The following is a 21,935-nucleotide window of genomic DNA, read 5'->3' as shown; positions in this document are numbered from 1 at the left end:
CATGCTGGAGTTGGCGGAAATGGCGGAGGATGATCCTTTGAATGCAGAGGCTGGTGGAGTGATAAGTGAGGACAAGGGGGACCCTATCATGTTTCTGGGAGGGAGGAGAAGGTGTGAGGGCGCATGCGCAGGAGATGGGCCGGACACGGTTAAGGGCCCTGTCAACGACCGTGGGTGGAAAACCTCGGTTAAGGAAAAAGGAGGACATGTCAGAGGAACTTTTTGAAGGTAGCATCATTGGAACAGATGCGACGGGAGGCGAAGGAACTGAGAGAATGGGATGGAGTCCTTACAGGAAGCGGGGTGTGAGGAGCTGTAGTCGAGGTAGCTGTGGGAGTCGGTAGGGTTGTAATGGATATTGGTGGACAGTCTATCACCAGAAATTGAGACAGAGAGGTCAAGGAAGGGAAGGGAAGTGTCAGTGATGGATCATGTGAAAATGATGGAGGGGTGGAGATTGGAAGCAAAATTAATAAATTTTCCATTCTTATCTATCTCATCCTAATGAGGGTATCAGTTGCGATAACTTATCGTCCTGCTCCCACATCATTACTTCCCATGTCCCCCAAGAATCGATCCTTGGATCTCTCCTATTTCTCATCTACATGCTGCCCCTAGGCAACATCATGCAAAAACACAACATTAGTTTTCGCATGAATGTTGGCGACATTCTACCTCAACATCTTTCTCAACTCCTCCACTGTTGCTAAATTATGAGACTCATTATCTAACATTCAGTAACAATGAGCAGCAATTTCCTGCTATTAAATATTGGGAAGACCGAAGCCATTGTTTTCAGGCTCTGCAACAATTTCCATTCCCTCTACTAACTCCATCCCGCTCCATAGCAACAGTCTGAAATTAAACTAGTCTGTTCGCAAACTTAGTGTCATATTTAAACAAGCCGACCATCTATTCATGCCACCACTTGGACCGACTATCTCCACCTCCACAACATTGCCCAACTGCACCCGTCTCAGCTCATCTGCTGAAACCCTCACCTATGCCTTCAATTACCTGTAGATTTTGCTGCAAAGCACTCCTGGATGATCTCCCATATATATTATACCCTTTGCAAACTTGGTCATTCAAAACTCTGCTGGCCTGCCTTAATTTGCACCAAATCTCCTTCACCTATTGTCCCATGTTCACTGACCTGCACTAACTCCTGGTCTTGAAACCTCGATATTAAAATTCTCATCCCTATTTTCAAACACCATCATGATTTTGCTTCTATCTCTGCAATCTCTTCTAGCCCCACAACCATCCAAGAGATCTGTGCTCATCTAATTCTGGTCTCTTCAATATCCAAATTTTAAATTATTCCACCATTGGTGGTCATTTTTTCAGCTGCCTAGGCCCTAAGCTCTGGAGTTCTGATGGAAGGTCATCAACCTGAGATGTTAACTCTGTTTCTCAAATGCTGCCTGACCTGAATATTTCCAGCATTTGGTTTTGGAAGACTTCCTTGATTTACTAGGCCAAAATGGTAAATGGACTGGTTAAACACATTTGTGATTTCACTATAAAGTAGCAAACAAACAAAAAAAATCCTCCTTCTGCACCTCTTCCCTAGCTCTAATTCAAACAGTCCTGTCTAGAATTCAATTTCGTGAAAATTACATTTTCGTTTCTAAAGTAAGGAGAGCAAAATTTGTACATACATATCATTAATCCTTCCAGCTGCAAAGATTTATTTTATCTAAATTGTCTTGAAGAAGTTAAACACCTCTAAGTGAGGAAATTGTTATTTTCTCAGAAATACGGGGAAGTATTAAAGTATTCCACAGAATAAGCACATCTAAATAGTGATTGTGGAATAGAGCAAATTCTTCTTATGAGCAAAGAACAGGCCATCCAATTCAGGGACAAAATCTTTGCGGCAATTATTCGTTCAGAATGTTGTCGTATAAATTGAAAAGCCAACCAAAAATGAATAGTGTCAAGATGCACAAAATTAATCTATACTAACAGTAAAGCCATTTTTTAAGCCAAAAAGTGCAAGTAGTTTAAAGATTTTACCTTCCGGAACTGATAAAAAGTGCCCCGGCATTATTAATAACAGGCTTAACATTATCTAAAGTTGACATATTTCATGTTCAAAATATAGGATAACTTCAGAGTGACGATCAAGATAGGAATTCAACATTTGCAAACGATCCCCGGAATCATTAAATTACCAATCCACATTTATAAGAGAGATTCCATTTGCATGTGTAACATTGCATAACAAAGCGAACAACCACATTCCTAATAGAACTGGGGCCGCAGAATGTTTGCTTCCAACATTAATGGTTCTGAAAAAAATTCTAAAGGTAGGAATGGAATTTACATTGTGGGGATAAAGCTCACAACCAAGACCACAAAAACTAACAAGGGAACAATTCTACACTCTCAGAATTGTTTCCTATTGAGATTCTTTTCAGCTCAAGGTGAAAAACCCATTTTTAAAATGAATAGCTCTTCTCAGTGAAGCACCCACCTTAATTGAACTGTGAAGCAGGAAAGTTATGTTGACATAAGCCATAGGTTCACAGAGAACCAGGTTTACTGCTTGCTTATACCATCATCAACACAGTTGATTTACTTACAGATTGATAAAGGTATCCCACCTTCAATGATTCACTACATGCTAGCTTTGTGGTATTAATAATGTGAATAATAATGCATGCCAGATAGTGTTTTACCATGCAGGAATGAAATTTGGTGGGGTCATCACGATTATATTAGTTGGTTGAAAAAAAACTGTAGATACCCTCCCTACTTTAAAACAATTTTTAAATTGGTCGTTTTTTTCCCCCTGCACACAGAGTTGGTCTCTATATTTTATTTGTATGGTTGGGGAAGCAGTGAAAATTCAATGTCAAAGTTAACAATCTAATCAATGGCTATAGCTGACCCAATATGAATGGTTATGATGTATGATGCCACCGGGAATGGATTTCTCAGGGCAGCAGTTCAATACATGGATGATGGTCTAACCTGGATGGTTTTATCATGTTTCACTTATGGGGTGATTGGACACATCTTCCCTGGCCTGTCCTCAAGCAGTTGAGGGTTGTTCAGATTTTCCATGCAAGATTGAAACCTGGGACTTCACCGCTTGGGTCAGTCACCAGGTTGCAATTGGCGATGCTTGCAGTCAACCAGGGGATAAACCATTGAGGTGGGGCTGTCACTGGGTTGCAGGGTGTGGAGTATGTTCCAGTAGGGAACATGAGAACTTCAGGTAATTGCATGGGGTTTTTTTTTCCAGGTCCTGTGTCAATGGGAGTGCTTCGCTAGTTGCCAGCCGGTGGTGTTCAGTAATGAGGGTGTTTTCCCTGTGGACATCAAAAGGCTCACTTAAATGTGTGCTAGGACACAAATCTATTTGAGCTGCGTTGGTCTCAACATCCCAAAAATAATCCTCATGATTTCCTGGAGGTGGCTATGTACAATGTTTGTGTGCGCTCCTGAGCCAGGTACGTTCTGTACTTTCTGTCATCAGGAGGGAGACAGCAATCTTCATTTGGACCTCCTGTTAAATTAAGTTATCCAACGTGAAAACCTGCGAATTAATATAGTCAAGGTGGTGGCCAAACCCTGGCAATCTGGCTCCCGGTGCAAGTAGTAAAAACCCATTGCAAACGTTCTCGATGTAAAATAATATTGCACTCAAAATTTGTAGGCACTTTCTTTTCACGAGAGAAATGCAAACACAGAATCAAGTAAAGAACTGTTCTGCCTCTAGTGCAGCATTTAAAAGCCATGCGGTAGAACCTTCATTTACATTCTTGAAATTCATTTTGTTTGGTAGCTGCAGGCCCTAATCAGATTAAGTGATAAATTGCACTTTCAACAACAAAGGTACTTCTGGCAGCTATTTCTACGCCTTTTCTGTTATACATAAACCTAGTTTGGTAAACAGAACCTGCTGGTGAACTGAAGATATAACTGAAGAGCATGAGGATTGGGATAAAGCGAAATCTGAATGGGATAGTAAGAGCTCTGTTGGGAATGCACAGGCCAGGTTCAATCAAGAGTTTGAAAAGGAAACAAACTTGTCAGAAAAGCAGATAATTGATTGATTGGTGAGGATTTCCCTACTTTTCCCTATTTTTCTCTCTAAACCAGAGTATCAGTTGAAACTAAGAGCCAGGAAATTAATTTTCAACTGGAATAGGTAAAACAGTAAGTGAATTAATAATGAGTATTAGCACAGAACAGCTTAACACTGAGTGCAGATTTCACTACAGAACAGCTTCACATTGAGTGCAGATTTCACCAGAGTGCAAGGGATTTTAGCAAGTGTATGAATTCGCTGAGGCGGGGACATAAGGTGCAGCTTGCTATATAAAAAATAAAATAATAGGGTTAAATTGGAACTTTGGCCTAAGTTACAGAAAAAAACAAAAGCATATATCTAAATTTAATACATTAAACAAGCTTGTGATGTTTGACAACTTCAAAAAAATGAATAAAGTACAAGAAATGGCAGGACAGGTGATATGTTGCAGCTGTAGAATGAGCGCGCTAATGGACATCTGTAGTGATACCTATCTGCAACGCAAGGAACTTTGGTTCAGAGTTGATGAGCTGGAATCCAAGCTTCAGACTGCAATGTATCAGGGAGGGAGAAAGTTGCCTGGACACTGATCCAGGAGGCTGTCACAACCCTTAGATTAAATATTTCAGGTCAGGGACAGGAGGGTGTGAATAGAAATATGGTTACCCAGGAGGTAACATTGGAGGAGCCTCAGCTCCTGCACTTGTCCAACAACTTCGAGGTTCTTGCATCCTGTGTGGATGACAGCAGGGACTGTGTGTGTGTGTGTGTGTTTGGGGGGGGGGGAATATACTGACCACAGCACTCTGATACAGGGGCCATTCAAATTGTAAAATGGAATGCAGTGGTAGTAAGGGAGAGTATAGTTAGGAGAGTGAGAGTCCCAAAGGCTATTATCTACCCAGTGTCAGTGGATAGATTTACACAACCTAGTCTGCTTTATTACACATTTTAAAATGACCTTAAACCATTAAACTTTGAAAATTCTTTCCAACCTGCAACAATAATCGTAATACTTGCAGCATGCAGAGAAACCGAGGGGGGCGTGGTGGTGTGGAAAACCGGAGATGCTGGCTTGGAGAGGGAAATCAAAACTTCACATATCCATATGAATTATAGCACCTATTAAGAACGAATTGTCTAGTTTTATCCAAGCAATGCACAAGAAGTTTTAGATTAAACAATAGAGAAAATGTTTGTCAACAACAGACTGGGCTGCCTATAACTGACCTGCCTATGGCTGTAGAAGTCATAGCAGCTACTTGTTTTGCCCTTTAGCCTAAACACCAGGAAGCGACAGAAGCACCAATTGAGGATTAGCAGTTGCAGTTTCTTTCAAGTAGTGTAGGAAAAGCATCAGAAGGCCAGACAACAAATATTTTACATAATTGCTGGATTTCCCAGTGTGGTGAATTATACATTTTGATATACAGGCAAGTTACTGCTGTCAACAATTTTAAAGACATACAGGTAGAATGTGATGGCCCTAAAAGTGTCACCACCTGCATCAGTCCAGCACACCACATTGACTTTTCAGGAGACATTAATACTGCTAGAAACCATGGCTTATCATCTCAAAATGTTTATGATTATAATGGTATTGAATCGAAGTGCCAGTCATGAAAAAAAAAATCTACTTTCCTTTTATACAGAAATTTTTGGATTGTTCAAGTAACTTTAATCAGTCTGGTGATGCCTTGAGTACTTTATGTTCTCTACATAGCAATGATAAATCTGTGCAACTTATAAAAATGCTTTAAAGTATACCAACAGTAATGGAGCAGAAATTTGCATGCCATATTTTATAATACACGATCTCAGCTAAAACAGACTCATCTATCATGAAAGGAAACTAAACCAACCTCCTGGGGTCATCCTATTACAAAATGAAGACACCACTGAACATTAAGCTTAGACCCAAGAACAGAGATATTGATAGTAGCATGACTTGGTTCCATAAATTAAAGACAAAATTGTTGACAATCACAAGCTGCCCATAAAAAGCATTTCAAAATATAAAGACACATCTATATTAAAAGGTTTGCATAATGCATCAACTTCTCAAAAACGTCTCAATTTTTCTCATTGCACTTGTTGACAACAATAAAACTATAGTAAAATAGTGCATCTCCTGCTGAGCATTGCCATTTACCCTATATGTAGAGTTCCCAACCCTCCAGGATTGCCCTGGAGTCTTCAGGAATTGAAGATTAATCTCCAGTACATTGCTGGGAGCAATTCCAGGAGAAAAATCATACAGGAATTTTAAAAAAATAATTTACTTCAAACATTTGTTTATTATAAAAAATATTGGTGATGGGAAAGAAGAGGCTGTTTGATTGGCAGGCAACAGACATCCAACTGGGTAATGAGTTTGATTTCCAATTTGCTGTGGGAAGGCAGAGCTCCACGATGGATATGTTGGATGACCAATTTGGGGGGTAGGGGGAAAAGAATGTGAGGGTGGCGCCAGTGGCCGGAGGAGAGAGAAGGCCATCAACACCTCCAGGAATGCATCCAGCCAGAGCTGACAACACTGCCTGTATGACATTCCGTCAGAGTAAATCTCACGGTTAAGTTAGATGTTAAATTTAACTGATGGCAAAACCTGTACTTATTCAGAAGTCCTGCTATATCACCTGAAAATACTGCTCCATTTTGAGCACTAGTTAATGTTAATTACGATTTGCATGCAGTTCTGATTTAATTTTGGGGAAAGGGCACACAAGCTTTATTGAAATCAACAAAGCAAACAGTGTCTATAATTCACCCCCTAACAATCTGCCATTTTTCATACCAAGCTTTTCCTGCCCTTCATGGTAGCAATTTGTCAAGGGCAAGTCAACTAAACAGATGAGGTTGTAAAAGAACAATGGGTACACAATGTCAGAGGCAAAATATTACATGGGACATCTTGCACTGAGGGAAAAATTACAGGAAATTTATCTGCATATACTAATATAAAACCAAGGATGCAATGTTGAGTAAAATAAGCTAGCGACTACATGTATTTAAAATGTATTGAGTAAACTGTGAACTCACCATAATGTGCTTGAAAGGCCTGGGGCTTTACAACCTGATTACAATGATTACACATCACCAGATAAAAATCATCATGCGCTGGACAGTGACCAAATATTGGCATATCTGTAAAAAGATAACCAAGATTAAATTATCTTTTACTTTATAGCTACAAGTTTCCATATCATGCTCAGAAATGAAAACCTCCAGTGTGAACCAAGTGTATTTTGTGCTTTATTCAGCAGTAAATTACATGTACATTAATTTCAAGGTAACTTTATATTTTAAGAAACACAGGCGTTATTGCAAGATGACTGATGAATGATATAGTTTTCCATCATTTCATAAAACAGTTAACATTTTAAGAACAGGTATTGTAAATAGAGTTAAATAATTTTCAGGACAATATTAGCTACATTCTCAGTAAAGCAAATTACTTCAAGATCATTATTGATGATAAAAACATTCAATTCCACATCAGAATAGGAAGATCAACAAGCACAGAAAGCAGCAGGTATTTTGTGGATTCTCCTGTGAACAGCTTCTCCTGCTCCTCCACCAAGTAAGCCAAAATACTAACTAGTAAACTGCTGCTGCAAATAATCTCACCAGTAACAGTCATGTGACCACATTATCCAGGTCAAACACTGCAAACAACACAGTTAAACCTTGGTCCTACATAATGCCAAATGAATCAGACAAGCTGTATTGTGCATGCCCATGTGAAACACATTACAGTATTATTACAAACTCCAAGATGGAAACTAAAGGCAGCAACTCAACATCAAGACACAAACTGTTTCAGTTCCACTCAGGTTTAAGGAGATCTAAATCCAAAAAGGAACTTCTTGATACAAAGCAGAGGTATATTCATCTGATCATTAACACTGGCAATGCTGAATATTCAACCTCAGTTAAGTACAAGCTTATCTGGAGAAGTAACAAAATGATATTTCACTGATGTACTTTTGTTTACACACCACAGCAAATGTAGACATGAAAAAGGGGTAATGCAATGATTCAGCAATCTTTTTAAAAAAAGACATAAGGCACAGCAGTGTAAATGAGCTGGAATAAAATGTTGAAAACTTGCTGTTCTAAATTCAGGCAGGAAGCGCTGATGATGTACTTGATGGGGCACTATAATAAGCTGGGAGAATACACTTAAAATACACAATGTATATTATACAAAATAAATACTTTGCAAGAACACAGTTTTGCAGAAATTACAAAAAAAGTGTTCCTAATAAAATTAAAAGTTCCAAATCAAGAGAAGATGTGTGTGTGCGCATATGTATTGGTGGGGGTTGAGAACAGAAAGTCATGGCCTGTGGGAAGGGAGAGGGGCAGGTAAAAAAAAAATGGAAATGGCTCATTGGAGTGTGGAAGAAGGTGCAGAATGGAGGTGTTGGAGGCACAAAAACATCAGCAATGTTTGTGGGACATAGGAACAATGAGATGGAATTAGCAGAGTAGCAAAGTATGGATTTCATTAGGGAGAGTGTTCGTTGGGTGTGGAAATCCTGGGAGAAGATTCTAAGGTGCACGAACAGTGGAAAGATGACTGCAAATGTTCCTATGAAAATTGACAGACACATTTGCTGGCTAAAGGTTCTTTAAATCTGTTGCATTTTTACTATTTCAGCACCTCAAAACTCAAAGCAATAGAGCAGTTGGAAATGCAATGACAGTGGCTTTTATAATGGGAAGAATCAGAAGTGGGGAGTATGAAAAAGAGAATGGAAGAACAGCACCACCTATTGTCCTCGGAGGCTGAGCTAGGGATGAAATTCTAGATTTTAAACTGTTACAGACAGAAAAAAAGTAACAAAAAAAACAAGGACAGGAAATAATTGCAACATTTACAGGAAGTACGTATCATACACAAGACATTTAAACTATAACAAAGATACAAACACACATTACACTCAGAGGACAAGGAAGGAAAGAGAAAGATATTGTACATTCAAAAGCAAAATACTATGGGATGCTGGAAATCAAATAAAAAACAGAAAACGCTGCAATACTCAGTAGGCCAGGCAACACCTGTGGACAGAGTAATAGTTTCAGGTTGCTGAGCTTTGACGAGGGGTCATCAACCTGAAATGCCAATTCTCTCTCCAGAGATGTTGCCTGACCTAATAAGTTTTTCCAGCATTCTGTTTTTTCCTCTTTATTCTGTCATGGGATGTGGGCATCACTGGCAAGGGCAGCATTTGTTGCCCACCCCTAATTGCCCTCAAGCTGAATGGCTTGCTAAGCCATTTGAGGGGGCAGTTAAGAGTCAACCACATTGCTGAGAGTCTGGAGTCACACATTGGTCGGACTGGGTAAGGGTGGCTGATTTCCTTCCCTAAAGGACATTACTGAACTGTATGGGTTTTTACAATCGATGATAGTTGCCATTACTGAGACACACTTTATATTCCAGATTTATTAACTGAATTAAAATTCCACTAGCTGCCGTGGTGGGATTTGAACCTGTATCGCTCTGGCATTATCCTGGGCCTCTGGATTACTAGTCCAATGACATTACCACCATGCCACATTTTCAGATCTCATACATAGCTGTACATAATTGTATTTTATATAAATGAGAGGGGACAGATTATCTAGCACAACAATGAGCTGAATCAAAGCATTAGTCTACATAAAACAAGTAGCCTATACAAGTACCACATTCAACAAATCAGACATCTTAAAACAACGTATTCAATATATCAGTCATGTTTTAAGTATTTTTATTTCGAATGTGAAAACAGACGAAAAGTCAAACTGCTTGCAAGAAAATATGCCTGCTCAAACTGTGATATTAACACCATGTTACCACAGAACCTGTATCGATTTATATCATTTTAAATACAGCCACCTAAAATTTAATATCCCTACGTTTACACATGTAATTCAGGTTCAAAATATATTAAAAAATAGCTTTACTTGTATTCCAGCAATGAACTGTTAATAGCTCTAAATAACCATCAGCGTGTAAATAGGCAACCAGCAGGCTAATCTTTTAATCCCTGCACACCTGCTGTACATCAGTGCATATTTATCTAAAGATGGAAAATAAAGTATCTAATAAATTTCTGATAAATTTAAATAACCGCCATTTTATGAAGCTTCCTTTAAATTGTTAAGAATGATATTTTTCTCCTCCTCACCCAGAAGTTATAATTCCGTCTCAGGCAAAGGCAGTCCTCTGGTGCCTCACTCGAGGTTATTCTTCATGAATGAACCAAGAGGCAAGTGTCAGCAGGCATCACAGCTGATCCTGCTCCCATCCTCAGCTACACATACACAGCACGTGTCACTGGATAGTGATTAGCAAAAGGAACTCTGATACAAAAGACAAACTGAGCAGCGGAGGCCAGCAAATACTACTCAAAGGGCAGTTCACTTTGGCTACACCAATTTGTTTTAAGGTTAGGAAGAAATGGTACCACAGGAAAATGCTGAATTTTCCGATTGGATTTTCTCCACAGGGCCATAGCGTTCAATATAATTTTGGGATGGAATACTATAACCTACACAGTGATATTGTCATCAAGGTTCAGACAATTTGTTCTGCTATCAAAGCTGCTTTTCACCCTTCAACCCGTCCTGCATCTTTTTCTAGTTTCTCCATCTCCACATTTGAATCTTTCCGATCAGGTTTCTATCCCTGTCAATGCAACAAAACATCCCTAAGTAAAGTCACAAATGACATCCTCTGACAGTAATGATGCTGTATTAACCTTTGTTGACACCTTCAATCACATATTCTCCAGTTTATTTCTATCGTCATTTGGTTCCAATCTTACCAATACAGAATACCTCCAGCAATGGCCTCTCTTCCTGCACCATTATGTCTGTTGCTGGTCCCTACTTCCTCATCTATTTGCCTCATGATGACATCATCCATGGCCATGGGGAAGCTCCATTATGTATGAAGATGACACCCAACTCTTATCACTCCATCATCTGCCTCAGCCTCCCACTGCTTATCAAACATCCACTCTTGGATGAGCCACAATTTCCTCTAATTAGACATTGGGAATGCTGAAGCCATCACCATCAGCTCTCAACGCAAACTCTGCACTTTTGCCACGAGTTCCATTCTCCCCACCATTCACTGTCTCAAGCTGACCAGACTGCAGACTGTTCACAAGTTTGGTGTGTTAAGTTACCCATACCTGAGCATCTGAGCCCATATGCTCTCTGTCATGAAGATCAACTACTTTCATAGCATTGCCAACATATTAGGTTATCATAGCCTTGGTCAAATCTTGGGCATAAGAGCTTAATTCCAGAGAGGAAGGGTCACTGCCCTTGACATCAAGGCAACATTTGACTGAATGTGGCACCAAATCAGTGAGGACTAGACAGAAATATCTTCAGTGGTTAGACTCATACCTGGCAAAAAGGAGCAGTAGCAAGGGATGGCTGGTCTATGAAAGTGGGGTCAAGAGGGAAATTCGCTCTGCATTTATGTAAATAATCTTTAAACAAATGTACTTGCTTGTTGCAGCCACATGTAGTGCTAGTTTTACTATCTCAGGGAACAATGCAATGGCAGGGAGAGTGTGGGTGTTGAAGTGAGAAGGATTTGTCTTCCCTAAAATATGAAAGTGGTCAAAACCTCCTTAATCAAGGGAAGGGAACAGGTTCTCTAATAGCCAGTATTCTGCTAATTTTTCTTTGTTGTGCATAGCCTCTTTATTACTCTACATAGTATGAGCCAGATTGCACTGCAGCCACACACCTTCATAGCTTAGAGGGAGCACTGGTTGTTGGACCAGGAATTTTTTCCCCCCTTCTCAAAAGACATTAAATGAAATTCATTTATCCATAGCTACCCTGGGTTGTTCTGACATTGGATTCAGCTTGTGAATTGGAGGCAATATGATCAACAGGTCAGTAAGTGCTGAATATTTTGGCCCAGATTTGGCCCAGTCAGTGACGAAGCACAGGGATACTCTCTGCTGACCTCGAAGAAAGCCGTGCTGAATAATTTAGTGCTCTCGTGGCAAGAACTCTAACCTTTGATAATGCAATTGATTGCAGCATTGTTTAATGGGGATTCTCAGCGTTGAGCTGTAGTGATGTCATCAAGCTGTCCAAGCAGCCAATCATAAGAAGAACTGTCAGGCAACAAGCCAGGGAACGTAAAGTATTAATAATGAAATCACTTCTTAAAAAAAAGAGAACAAAAGGATTGGGACTGTAGAAGCTCAAGTATCATGAAAGAAATTTTAATGATTTAAGTCTAGTAATTAATCATAATGGAGACACTTAACATTCCACAAATACAAAATTATCTTTTTCAGGGTCAGATCAGTTGTTCAGCAGTAATTATTACACAGATTGCCATTAAAAATAGTTACATCTCACTGAACAAGGTTTACCTATCTATGGGTTTGCCAACAATAATGAGAGCAGAAAGGGGGTAGATCTCACCAGATCAACAGTTTAACTAACTGGTGACTTAGGGAGGGGCATTTAAGAACAGCCTATGGTGGAGCAGAGCAATGAATGATCGACTACACCTTCAGATTTACACCTCATGAATGAAAGGACACAGATTTAAGATAATTGGCAAAAGAAGCAATGGAAACATGAGGAGAAACTGTTCCACGCAGTGAGTGGTTATGATCTGGAATACACTGCCTTAGATCGTGGTAGAGGTTCAAATCAAGGCATTCTAGAAGGAATTGGGTTATCGGAAAAAGAAGAATGTGCAGGGTTACAGGGAGAAGGCTGGGGAACGGCACTAGGTGAATTGCTCATTCGGAGAGCCAGTTCGGTGTTCCAACAATTCTGAGATTCATCTGCGCTTGTGCCAAATCCAGAAGTTGTGACCAAATTCAGAGCGATATTGATGGTGAATGCTGACAGTTCAGTCAAAAAACCCACAAATTTTGCACCTTTTATACTGCCTAGGAATCATTAAAGGCTCAATCTAGCTGTTTTTAAAACCATTATAGCAGAGTTCCTTATTTATAGTTGACCAGAAACTCAAGAGTGGATAAAATATTCTGGCATACAATCAGGGTGGCTTAGATATTGTAACCTGATCAACAATAATTTAACAGGAATGTTTGCTCCTGATCCATTAACCATGATGGGCCATTTAACATCCATTTCACACTGTTGGACTATAACCTACAGACAAAAGTGGTAAATGTTGACAGTTTTACTATGGGTTTTCACATTGAGAGCCCATCGTTCACATTGATTTTAACAACTATAAATAGTGCTTTTTAAATATTTTAACACAATGCAATCAAAAGCCAACTCCACCCAGAAAACATACCCTAGTTTATTCCTGATAGAATAATTGCAACAATTAGCCAGTCATTTGCTCAAGGGTCGAGACAAAGCTATTCAATTTGAATACAAATATTATATGGAACTGGTCTAAATTCTGTTTGATTGCCAGCCTCATTGAGCTTAACAGACAGTTGTTTACAGCTGGTAGATGTTTTTTCCCCCAGTATTTTTCAGCCTGGCTGGCCCAAATTGGACAACCCATCTGAAGGTTTGAGAGGACAAGGGTCAGCCAAAAGTTGGAGAGTGGAAGTGCTGGCAGGCATAATCCTCAAGGATCAGATAAGGATTATTTATGCTTCTTGGCATATATACACATTTCAGATGATTTTGGAAAGGATAACCAGTCGAGCCCCAAACCATGGGGTATGTAATACCGTTAGGCTGGCGGTGAAGGACAGCGAAGGACGAGCACCCATGGATCGTGCCTTCTTCATCAAGCAGATTCTGTTGAAGTCATGTGGATTTGAAGCTGCAGAGATCTACTGTCTACAAGACTTCCCCAGCGCTGGATATTTTGTCGTGACCTTCAAAAGTGTGGCTGCTTGCGTCAAGTTCCTGGAGGTGTTCGAGGAGAAGAGAGACCAGCTGGAGATGAGACCCTGGAGTCGCTCTTTGCTCTGCCATTGCAACGAGACCATGTGCTAACTGTGCACCTATACAGCCCCCACGTCCCTGTCGCCAATGTGCTCACCTTCCTTGCCAGGTATGTTGACAAGGTTGGGAGCTGCACCAAGGCTAAAGATGCCTTCAGGATTTGGACAAGCAAATGCCAGGTCAAGGTCATGCTCGAGGCTGATGGCAAGGGAACCACCCACCATCCACCCTCCTTCCAGCTTCGTTATAGGGGGAAGCCGTGACTACCTGGTCTACACTGGGCAGCCTAAACTTGGTCGCTCATGCAGCAAGTCTGGTCATGTGGCAGCCAACTGCAGCGCCGTCCTCTGCAAGAACTGCAAGCAGGAAGGGCACCAGACAAAGGACTGCAAACAGACTAAGTGCTGCAACCTGTGTGGCAAGGCAGGCCACCTCTACAAGACCTGCCCCAAATGCTGCCTCACTTATGCACAGGCAGCCAAAGCCAATGAGGGGGAAGCAGAGGAAATGCTTCGTGTTACCACTTGCAACCCTCCAGCCACCAAGGCCCCCAATGAGAACAATAGGACAAAGGAGGACATGGAGAGACACAAAGTGGAGGAAAAGATTGAGGCAGCAGACAGCCAATCAACTGCACTGCCCCCTGAGCCACCCACTCCTCAGGAGATCGAATCAATGGAGGAGGAAGCAGCAGAAAATCAGCAGGGGGAGTGGCAGCTGGTAAAGAGAGCCAAAAAAAAGGGGCTAAGAAGGGATCAAGCCACTTCTCAGACAAGTGGCAAGAGGCGTCTCCCATCTGACACAGATGACAAGGGCAGCTGCTCTTCGGACGAAGAAGGGCAAGGGCAGCACCTACAGAAGAAGTGGCAAAGCTCTAAGGAGTTGGAGGACGAGACATCCAAGCTCCAGAACATTGGAGACAATGAGGGGAGCAGCACACTCCAACTCTGCCCACAACCCAAAGAGGCCAGCGCACCGCAACCCCAGGAATCTGGGAGCAGTGAAGCGCTCAGCGCACCCCAGCTCTGGGAAGCTGGGAGCAGCAACGGCCCAGAGGGGGAGAGGACTGGAGAGACTTCTCCAACAGAGAACAATTCAAAGCTCGTTCCTTGCAAGAACCCCCAGATGCCACCTGAGCGGAACATCTCCAAAGGGGTGGTTCAGGACAGTTTCCTCAGCCCTTCCAAAGTAAGACAATTTGTGAACACTATGGGTATGCAGCCATAGTGCACCAAGGGGCTGGGAATTGTTTGGAGCCCCTCGGGCTGTACAGCTCACAATGAATGTATGAATTGATTACTAACTGTATTATAATTGTATTAAAGCACCTCAGAGTGCAACATGATGTATGATGATAACTCCAATACCATTGTCTGATTGTCTGTAATGACCATATTGAAATTATCGTAATATTCAATGATTGTATTGAAGCACTTCGTGATCCATGTGTAAAAGTTGAATCTGATTGCACTTCCTGTGATGGCAATTTAGAAATGTTTTGTAATGTTTTTCCAGATAATTTATGAATAAGGTATATTTCTTTTTAAAAGATGATTTTGGAAAAGGAAGGGTTGCCAGGCTTTGTAAGGGGTTCACCTAACATCTGTCGTGAGACAGTTAAATGGTTAGAGAACGAGGTACGGTAACTAAGCTGTGCGTCTTAAAAATTAAAACAAACCATGAGGTTTTCCTGCAGAAGGCTGCCACATTTGTACGAGCTCCCTCTCAGGATGCTGAGCTTAGGTGTTCAAACTCCTAACCATGTAAAACCTTTTACTGCCAATATGGAGAAAGCACTCAGCATTTCTTTAAATTGGTCAGACCAGGCTACAAAATATAGATAGAAAACAGTGAGAACCTCATTTTAAATCCTTGCAACAGTGCACCTGTTCAGTCAGTTTCACCACAAAAGAATCAAATCAGGGGACATAAAATCCCAAAATAATATGAAGCTATTTATTCCTGTTGATGTTAGAAGGATTTATGTGACAGGACCTGAGATGATGGCCCGCACAAAAATAAATGAATTTTGAGGATAGATCTGAATTTCAGAAACCTCAATGTACATGATGTGGAAAGGATAGCAAACTTGATAGGTTGGGTGGGGTGACTACCTTTGCCAGGAAAAAAGAAATAGTAGAATAAGGTAACATTGTAAATGGAGAAATTCTCTGGCTCCAAATGAGATTCATCAGAAATACCAAAGTGTTTGTGCTTATGGACTACAAACAAAAAGGGAAAACAGATGTGTAGTTTATCCCTAAGTTGCTAAAGAAAAAAGGAGGCTCACAAAGCGTTTTAAACATTTCAACTGGAGTCACTATTGTAATGTTTGGAAACACAGTAGCCAATTTGTGTACAGCAAAGTCCTCAAAAGAATACTGTGATAATGAGCAGATAAACTGTTCTGGATGATTTCAGTTGAAGGATAAATATCAGCTAGGATAAAAAAGAGAACTTCCCTCCTCTGATATAGTGTCATTTTACATGCACTTAAGGGAGCAGAAGGCACCTCATTTTAATGTCTCAATCACCTCCATGCAGCAGTCTCTTAAGTACCGTACTTCAGTCCAACATGCAGGAACTAAAATACAGAATAACTGACTCTATAAGTCTTAGAATTAAGAGATGGGCCAGTCGTTAGATGACCCAGAGGTAGGGTAACATCTTGCTAATTCAGATCGCTCCTAAATAATATTTTAAGTATGGGACCTTACTAAGTTTAGAGCTTGTGGTTTGCTGGTGCTGCATTTTCAAAAGTTAGTTAAAATTGAAGAATGTGAAGATTAGTGCACATGCAAGGGAAGTGTGACTTTAAAAATAGTCCTTGTATGGACATTGTACAACCTGCTCATTGTGAAACCTTCAAAGGGAGAAAACTATAATGGTTTTATAGGGTGTAGGCAAGTTACTTTAAAAATGTATTTTAAAGACTTATTAAAAATGAATAATAGTCTTCTGGACAGGGAAAGGTATAAAAAGTAGTTTATGAGTCAGATAAACTTGGTTAGAGAACTGATGCAGGTAAAAGAACAAGGCCTCCAAATAAAAGGTGCAGCTATGGGTACCCACATGGGCCCCAGCAATGCCTGTCTCTTTATGGGGTATGTGGAACATTCCTTGTTCCAGTCCTACCCCGGCCCCCTCCCATAACTCTTTCTCCGGTGCATCAATGATTACTTCGGTGCTGCTTCATGCTCTCGTCTGTACGTGGAAAAATTTATTAATTTTGCCTCCAATTTCCAACCCTCCATCATTTTCACATGGTCCATCTCTGACACTTCGTTTCCCTTCCTTGTCTCAATTTCCGGTGATAGACTGTCCACCAATATCCATTGCAAGCCTACCGACTCCCACAGCTACCTCGACTACAGCTCCCACACCCCGCTTCCTGTAAGGACTCTATCCCATTCTCTCAATTCCTTTGCCTCTGTCGCATCTGTTCTGATGATGCTATTTTCAAAAACAGTTCCTCTGACATGTCCTCCTTCTTCCTTAAACGAGGTTTTTCACCCACGGTGGTTGACAGGGCCCTCAACCGTGCCCGGCCCATCTCCCGCGCATCCGCCCTCAAACCTTCTTCTCCCTCCCAGGAACATGATAGGGTCTCCCGTGTCCTCACTTATCACCTCACCAGCCTCCGCATTCAAAGGATCATCCTCCGCCATTTCCGCCAACTCCAGCATGATGTCACCACCAAACACATCTTCCCTTCAACCCCCTGGCGGCATTCCGCAGGGATCATTCCCTCCGGGACACCCTGATCCACTCCTCCAACACCCCCTACACCTCAACGCCCTCCCACGGCACCTTCCCATGCAACAGCAGAAGGTGCAACACCTGCCCCTTTACTTGCCCTCTCCTCACCGTCCAAGGGCCCAAACACTCCTTGCAAGTGAAACAGCATTTCACTTGCACTTCCCTCAACTTAGTCTACTGCATTCGTTGTTCCCAATGCGGTTTCCTCTACATTGGAGAGACCAAACGCAGACTGGGTGACCGCTTTGGAGAACACCTTCAGTCTGTTCGCAAGTATTATCCAGACCTCCCTGTCGCTTGCCATTTCAACACTTCACCCTGCTCTCATGCCCACATGTCCATCCTAGGCTTGCTGCATTGTTCCAGGGAAGTTCAATGCAAACTGGAGGAACAGCACCTCATCTTCCGACGATGCACTTTACAGCCTTCCGGACTGAATATTGAGTTCAACAATTTTAGATCATGAACTCTCTCCTCCATCACCACCTCCTTTCCGATTTTCCCCCTCCTTTTTGTTTTTTCCAATAATTTATACAGATTTTTTCTTTTCCCACCTACTTCCATTATTTTTAAGTGTATTTCCATCCATTGTTTTATCTCTACTTTTTGGCCTATTTCGATCCCTTCCCCCCAGCCCACCCCTACTAGGGCTATCTGTACCTTGCTCGTCCTGCTTTCTACCCTTAATTAGCACATTCCTTTAGATAATAACATCACTTTCAACATCTCGTTGTCTTTTTTTCTGTGATATCTTTTGGTTATCTCCACCTAACGCTGACCATCTATCCAGCTCTTCTCGTTCCCCCCCCCACCCCTTTAAACCAGATTATATTTCACCTCTCATCTCTTTTTAGTTCTGTTGAAGAGTCATTCGGACTCGAAACGTTAACTGTGCTCCTATGCGCAGATGCTGCCAGACCTGCTGAGTTTTTCCAAGTATTTTTGTTTTTGTTTTGGATTTCCAGCATCCGCAGTTTTTTGCTTTTATCTTAGGATAAAAGTCAGACAGAAGAAAGGGCCATAAAAGCAAAAAAGGAAATCTTAGATAAATTAGTTAAACTCAAGAAAGACAAAACACCAGGGAATACCCACTGTAATCCTGGGAACGAGGAGGCAATTTCCAAGGCGTTAAAGTATTTCAGGACTTCAAGTGTGAACGTGCACTGGAGGGCTGGACAGCAGCTACGGTAGTATCTGTTTTTAGAAAGGAACACAACTAATCCAGATAATGAGTTAGTTTAACTTTAGTGGTAGGTCGTTCTATGCAATCTTTAAGGGTGAAATTATTACATATTTGGATTGAGGGGAAAAAAGAATTAGATGCTGCCAGTACAGATTTCAAAAGGACAATCAAGCTTGACAAATCTCAATTCTCTGAGGAATTAGCAAACATAATAGATGGAGAAAATTCAGTGATTAGTGTACATGGACTTGGGAGAGATTATTAAAGATTAATGGGTGTGGATTTACAGGGAAGACAGCAAACTGGATTAAAATGAGTTATATGATAGAAACCATTAAGGGCATTTTCTCACATCCAGTGAAGCTTAGTAGTGGTGCCTCATGGAGCTTAGTTCTATGCGCACCTCTGTTCACTGGATACATCAGTGATTGGGATATAGGCCTAAAGGAGAGATATTGAAATTTGATTTAAAAAAATAAATGCACCTAATGTCTTGTAAGGCCAAAATTAAGCCATGGATATTGGTAAAGAGGGAACGAGCTTATAAAAGGCAGATGGAAGTCAACGTCAGTAAGCATGAGATGAAACATTCTGGTAGCCTGAACGGAAGTAGTGCTGTGGAAGAAGAAAGATTTGAGTGTTGAGGTTCAAAGGGCATTAAAGGCCGCAGTTTGGGCTGATAAAGTCATAAAAACGTTAATGGAATTCTAGGTTTTATTACAAGATGTTGAGAATATCAAAGGTAATGAGGATCCAACATACAACTTAAGACCTGAGTTATTGCATGTAGTACTGGGCTTCACATTAATCAAATAATAGAAGTTTTATAGGGGCTACAACACAGATTCAACATGCTGCTATCGAGTATGAATAAATAAAGACAGTTTTGAAAAACTTGGTCTTTTCCATGAGGGTACTACATTACGGGGCCAAAACAATGAGTGTTTAAAATTATGAAAGGATAGATAGAAGCAAATTTCTTTAAGCGGTTGAGGCTGTGGAATTCACTCCCAAGATTGGTGATCGAACCAGAAACTGTCAGCATTCAATACTATATTGAGTAAGTGAAAGCACAAAATCTAACTTGGGAGCAGAACACGTAAATCTGCACAAATGGACAGTAAGCACTGAGACAGACTGGTTGGGCAGAATGACCTGTTTTCATGTTGTAACTTCTATGTATTCTGATGTAAATCATCTCTTGTATAGCATATATTTTGTTACTTCAGCTATGGAGTTATTTAGATCTTGGAAACTTGACAGTTGACAAGTCAATGTTGGGTGCAAAGAATGCGTTATTAAGGGCTATTCCATAACTAGTACTTCTCACAGGGAAAACACTAGTAGAAACTGAAAAGGAAGATCAGCTTATAATTACTTTCCTTTTTTGCAACAGAATATCATCCAAAGCTGTTACTTGTTATTCCTCACCAAAGCAACTGTGGATTCAGTAATGGAAATGCAAATGTTGAAATTGTTCAGAAGTAACATCATAGATCTACTATTGTTGAAATAATTGAGAAAAAAATTCAAAAGTCATTAATTTTGTCATAATCCACAGGCAGCCAAGATAGAGAATAATGGTCCCCCTAGTCCTCATGCAGGTCACGCATAATTCGGCCCCTTTAAATTGACACTCGTACATGCAAGAACAAATTTTGAAGGGGCCGTACATTTAAACAAATCACATAAGCACTCCACATAGAAAGTAGAGGGAAAACTGGTAGAGAAGAATACTTTCACATAATTAAAGATGGTTCTGATGTACTGGCTATGCACTTACATATGGAGGCATTTTAAGAAATAAATATGAGCACCCATATTCTTAGAGTGCTATTAGGTTTGCCTAGTTTTCATATTGTGTCTACTTGTGTGCAGTTTTCAGTAAAGCTAGTATGCTTATCTAGTGAAGAGAAATCTATTGAACATGTGGAACTGGTTGCCATGGTGGCAATGATACTGAATATCTGAGGAAGTTTTTTGTGTTGGTGGTGTAGCACAGCAAATATTTTATTGAGTGCCAACACCACAAAAAATTCAATCTTTTGGTAATTTTGTAACCAGCCTTCGCTACTGACAATGAGGTGGTAAGTTAGTATTTGTGAACACACTATCCAGAGCAGCAAGAGGCCAATAAAATAAAGTTACTTACAAATGTACTTTTAATATTACAGTATCAACACAAATGTGTTTCAAGCCATTTTAAAAAAATAATTCCATCATTAGTGGCAAGCCAGCATATATCATGGCGTGGAGGAATGATTTATAACAAATCTTCTCCACTTCTCATTTCCCCACTCTTAGTTACAACAATGAGGTGGCCCCTAGCAGAAGGGAAAATGAACAACATGCCATCATTTGGCTTCTCCCATTCACCACACATCCTCTAATCAACAAGTTTCCACCCTCTTGGATGCAGCTCAGAAGCAAACCACAACAAAAAAGTAAATCACCAAATGTAGTAGTAGCAGTCGTAGTGCAGGAGTCAAACTAAAAAAGGGAGAAAAAAATAAAGGAGATTGCACAGAGGTTACACCTGAATGTGAATCAGTGTGTTGAAATCTTTATTAATTTTGGATGAACTAATCTGACAGCCATTCCCTATTATTTAGGAGTTCTATAAAGTATGGTTTCTAAAATAAACACTTTCTGCCACACTCACGCCCCACTAAAGATTCTATCAGATCTTATTTCACTAGATTTTGAGTTATAAATCTCCAAATTAAATTCCACATTCATTTGTGGAAACCATACTCATTTGTAAGATAGTGTTTTCTCCATTTCCTTACTTAAGAGAATTTATAGTTCTTGCTTAAGCTGCCACTGCTGAAACACGTTGCTAGGAAGACTTTCATCATTAAATCACCCATGAGCAGGATATTAATGATGGTCACTCAACATGGTCCACCTGGCTCAGTATCTAAGTACCTCACACACATCTCTAGACCCTAGTGCAAACCATCAGCACATGCATTTTTAAAACATTGTGTTTGCTATGTTAGCAATCATACTAAGCATAGT

At 40.5% G+C, this 21,935-nt stretch overlaps 1 protein-coding gene across 2 annotated transcripts in view; it reads right to left on the bottom strand.

Moving 5' to 3' along the window:
- The window catches only part of LOC121280301 (ataxin-7), a 136,620-nt gene that overhangs the window by 56,450 nt on the left and 58,235 nt on the right, over positions 1–21,935 (bottom strand). The window contains exon 3 of one of the 2 annotated variants that reach the window (XM_041192161.1): positions 7,091–7,195. The exons of the other annotated variant lie outside the window; for it this stretch is intronic. Within the exon in view, the coding sequence (XP_041048095.1) occupies positions 7,091–7,195 (105 nt within the window). The remainder of the gene's footprint in view (positions 1–7,090; positions 7,196–21,935) is intronic. 2 annotated transcript variants of the gene reach the window in all.

The sequence above is a fragment of the Carcharodon carcharias genome, chromosome 7 (assembly GCF_017639515.1).
Source record: "Carcharodon carcharias isolate sCarCar2 chromosome 7, sCarCar2.pri, whole genome shotgun sequence".
In the NCBI taxonomy this organism is placed as follows: domain Eukaryota; kingdom Metazoa; phylum Chordata; class Chondrichthyes; order Lamniformes; family Lamnidae; genus Carcharodon; species Carcharodon carcharias.
The sequence above is the reverse complement of the archived record's forward strand: the minus strand, read 5'-3'. Positions and strand labels throughout refer to the sequence as shown.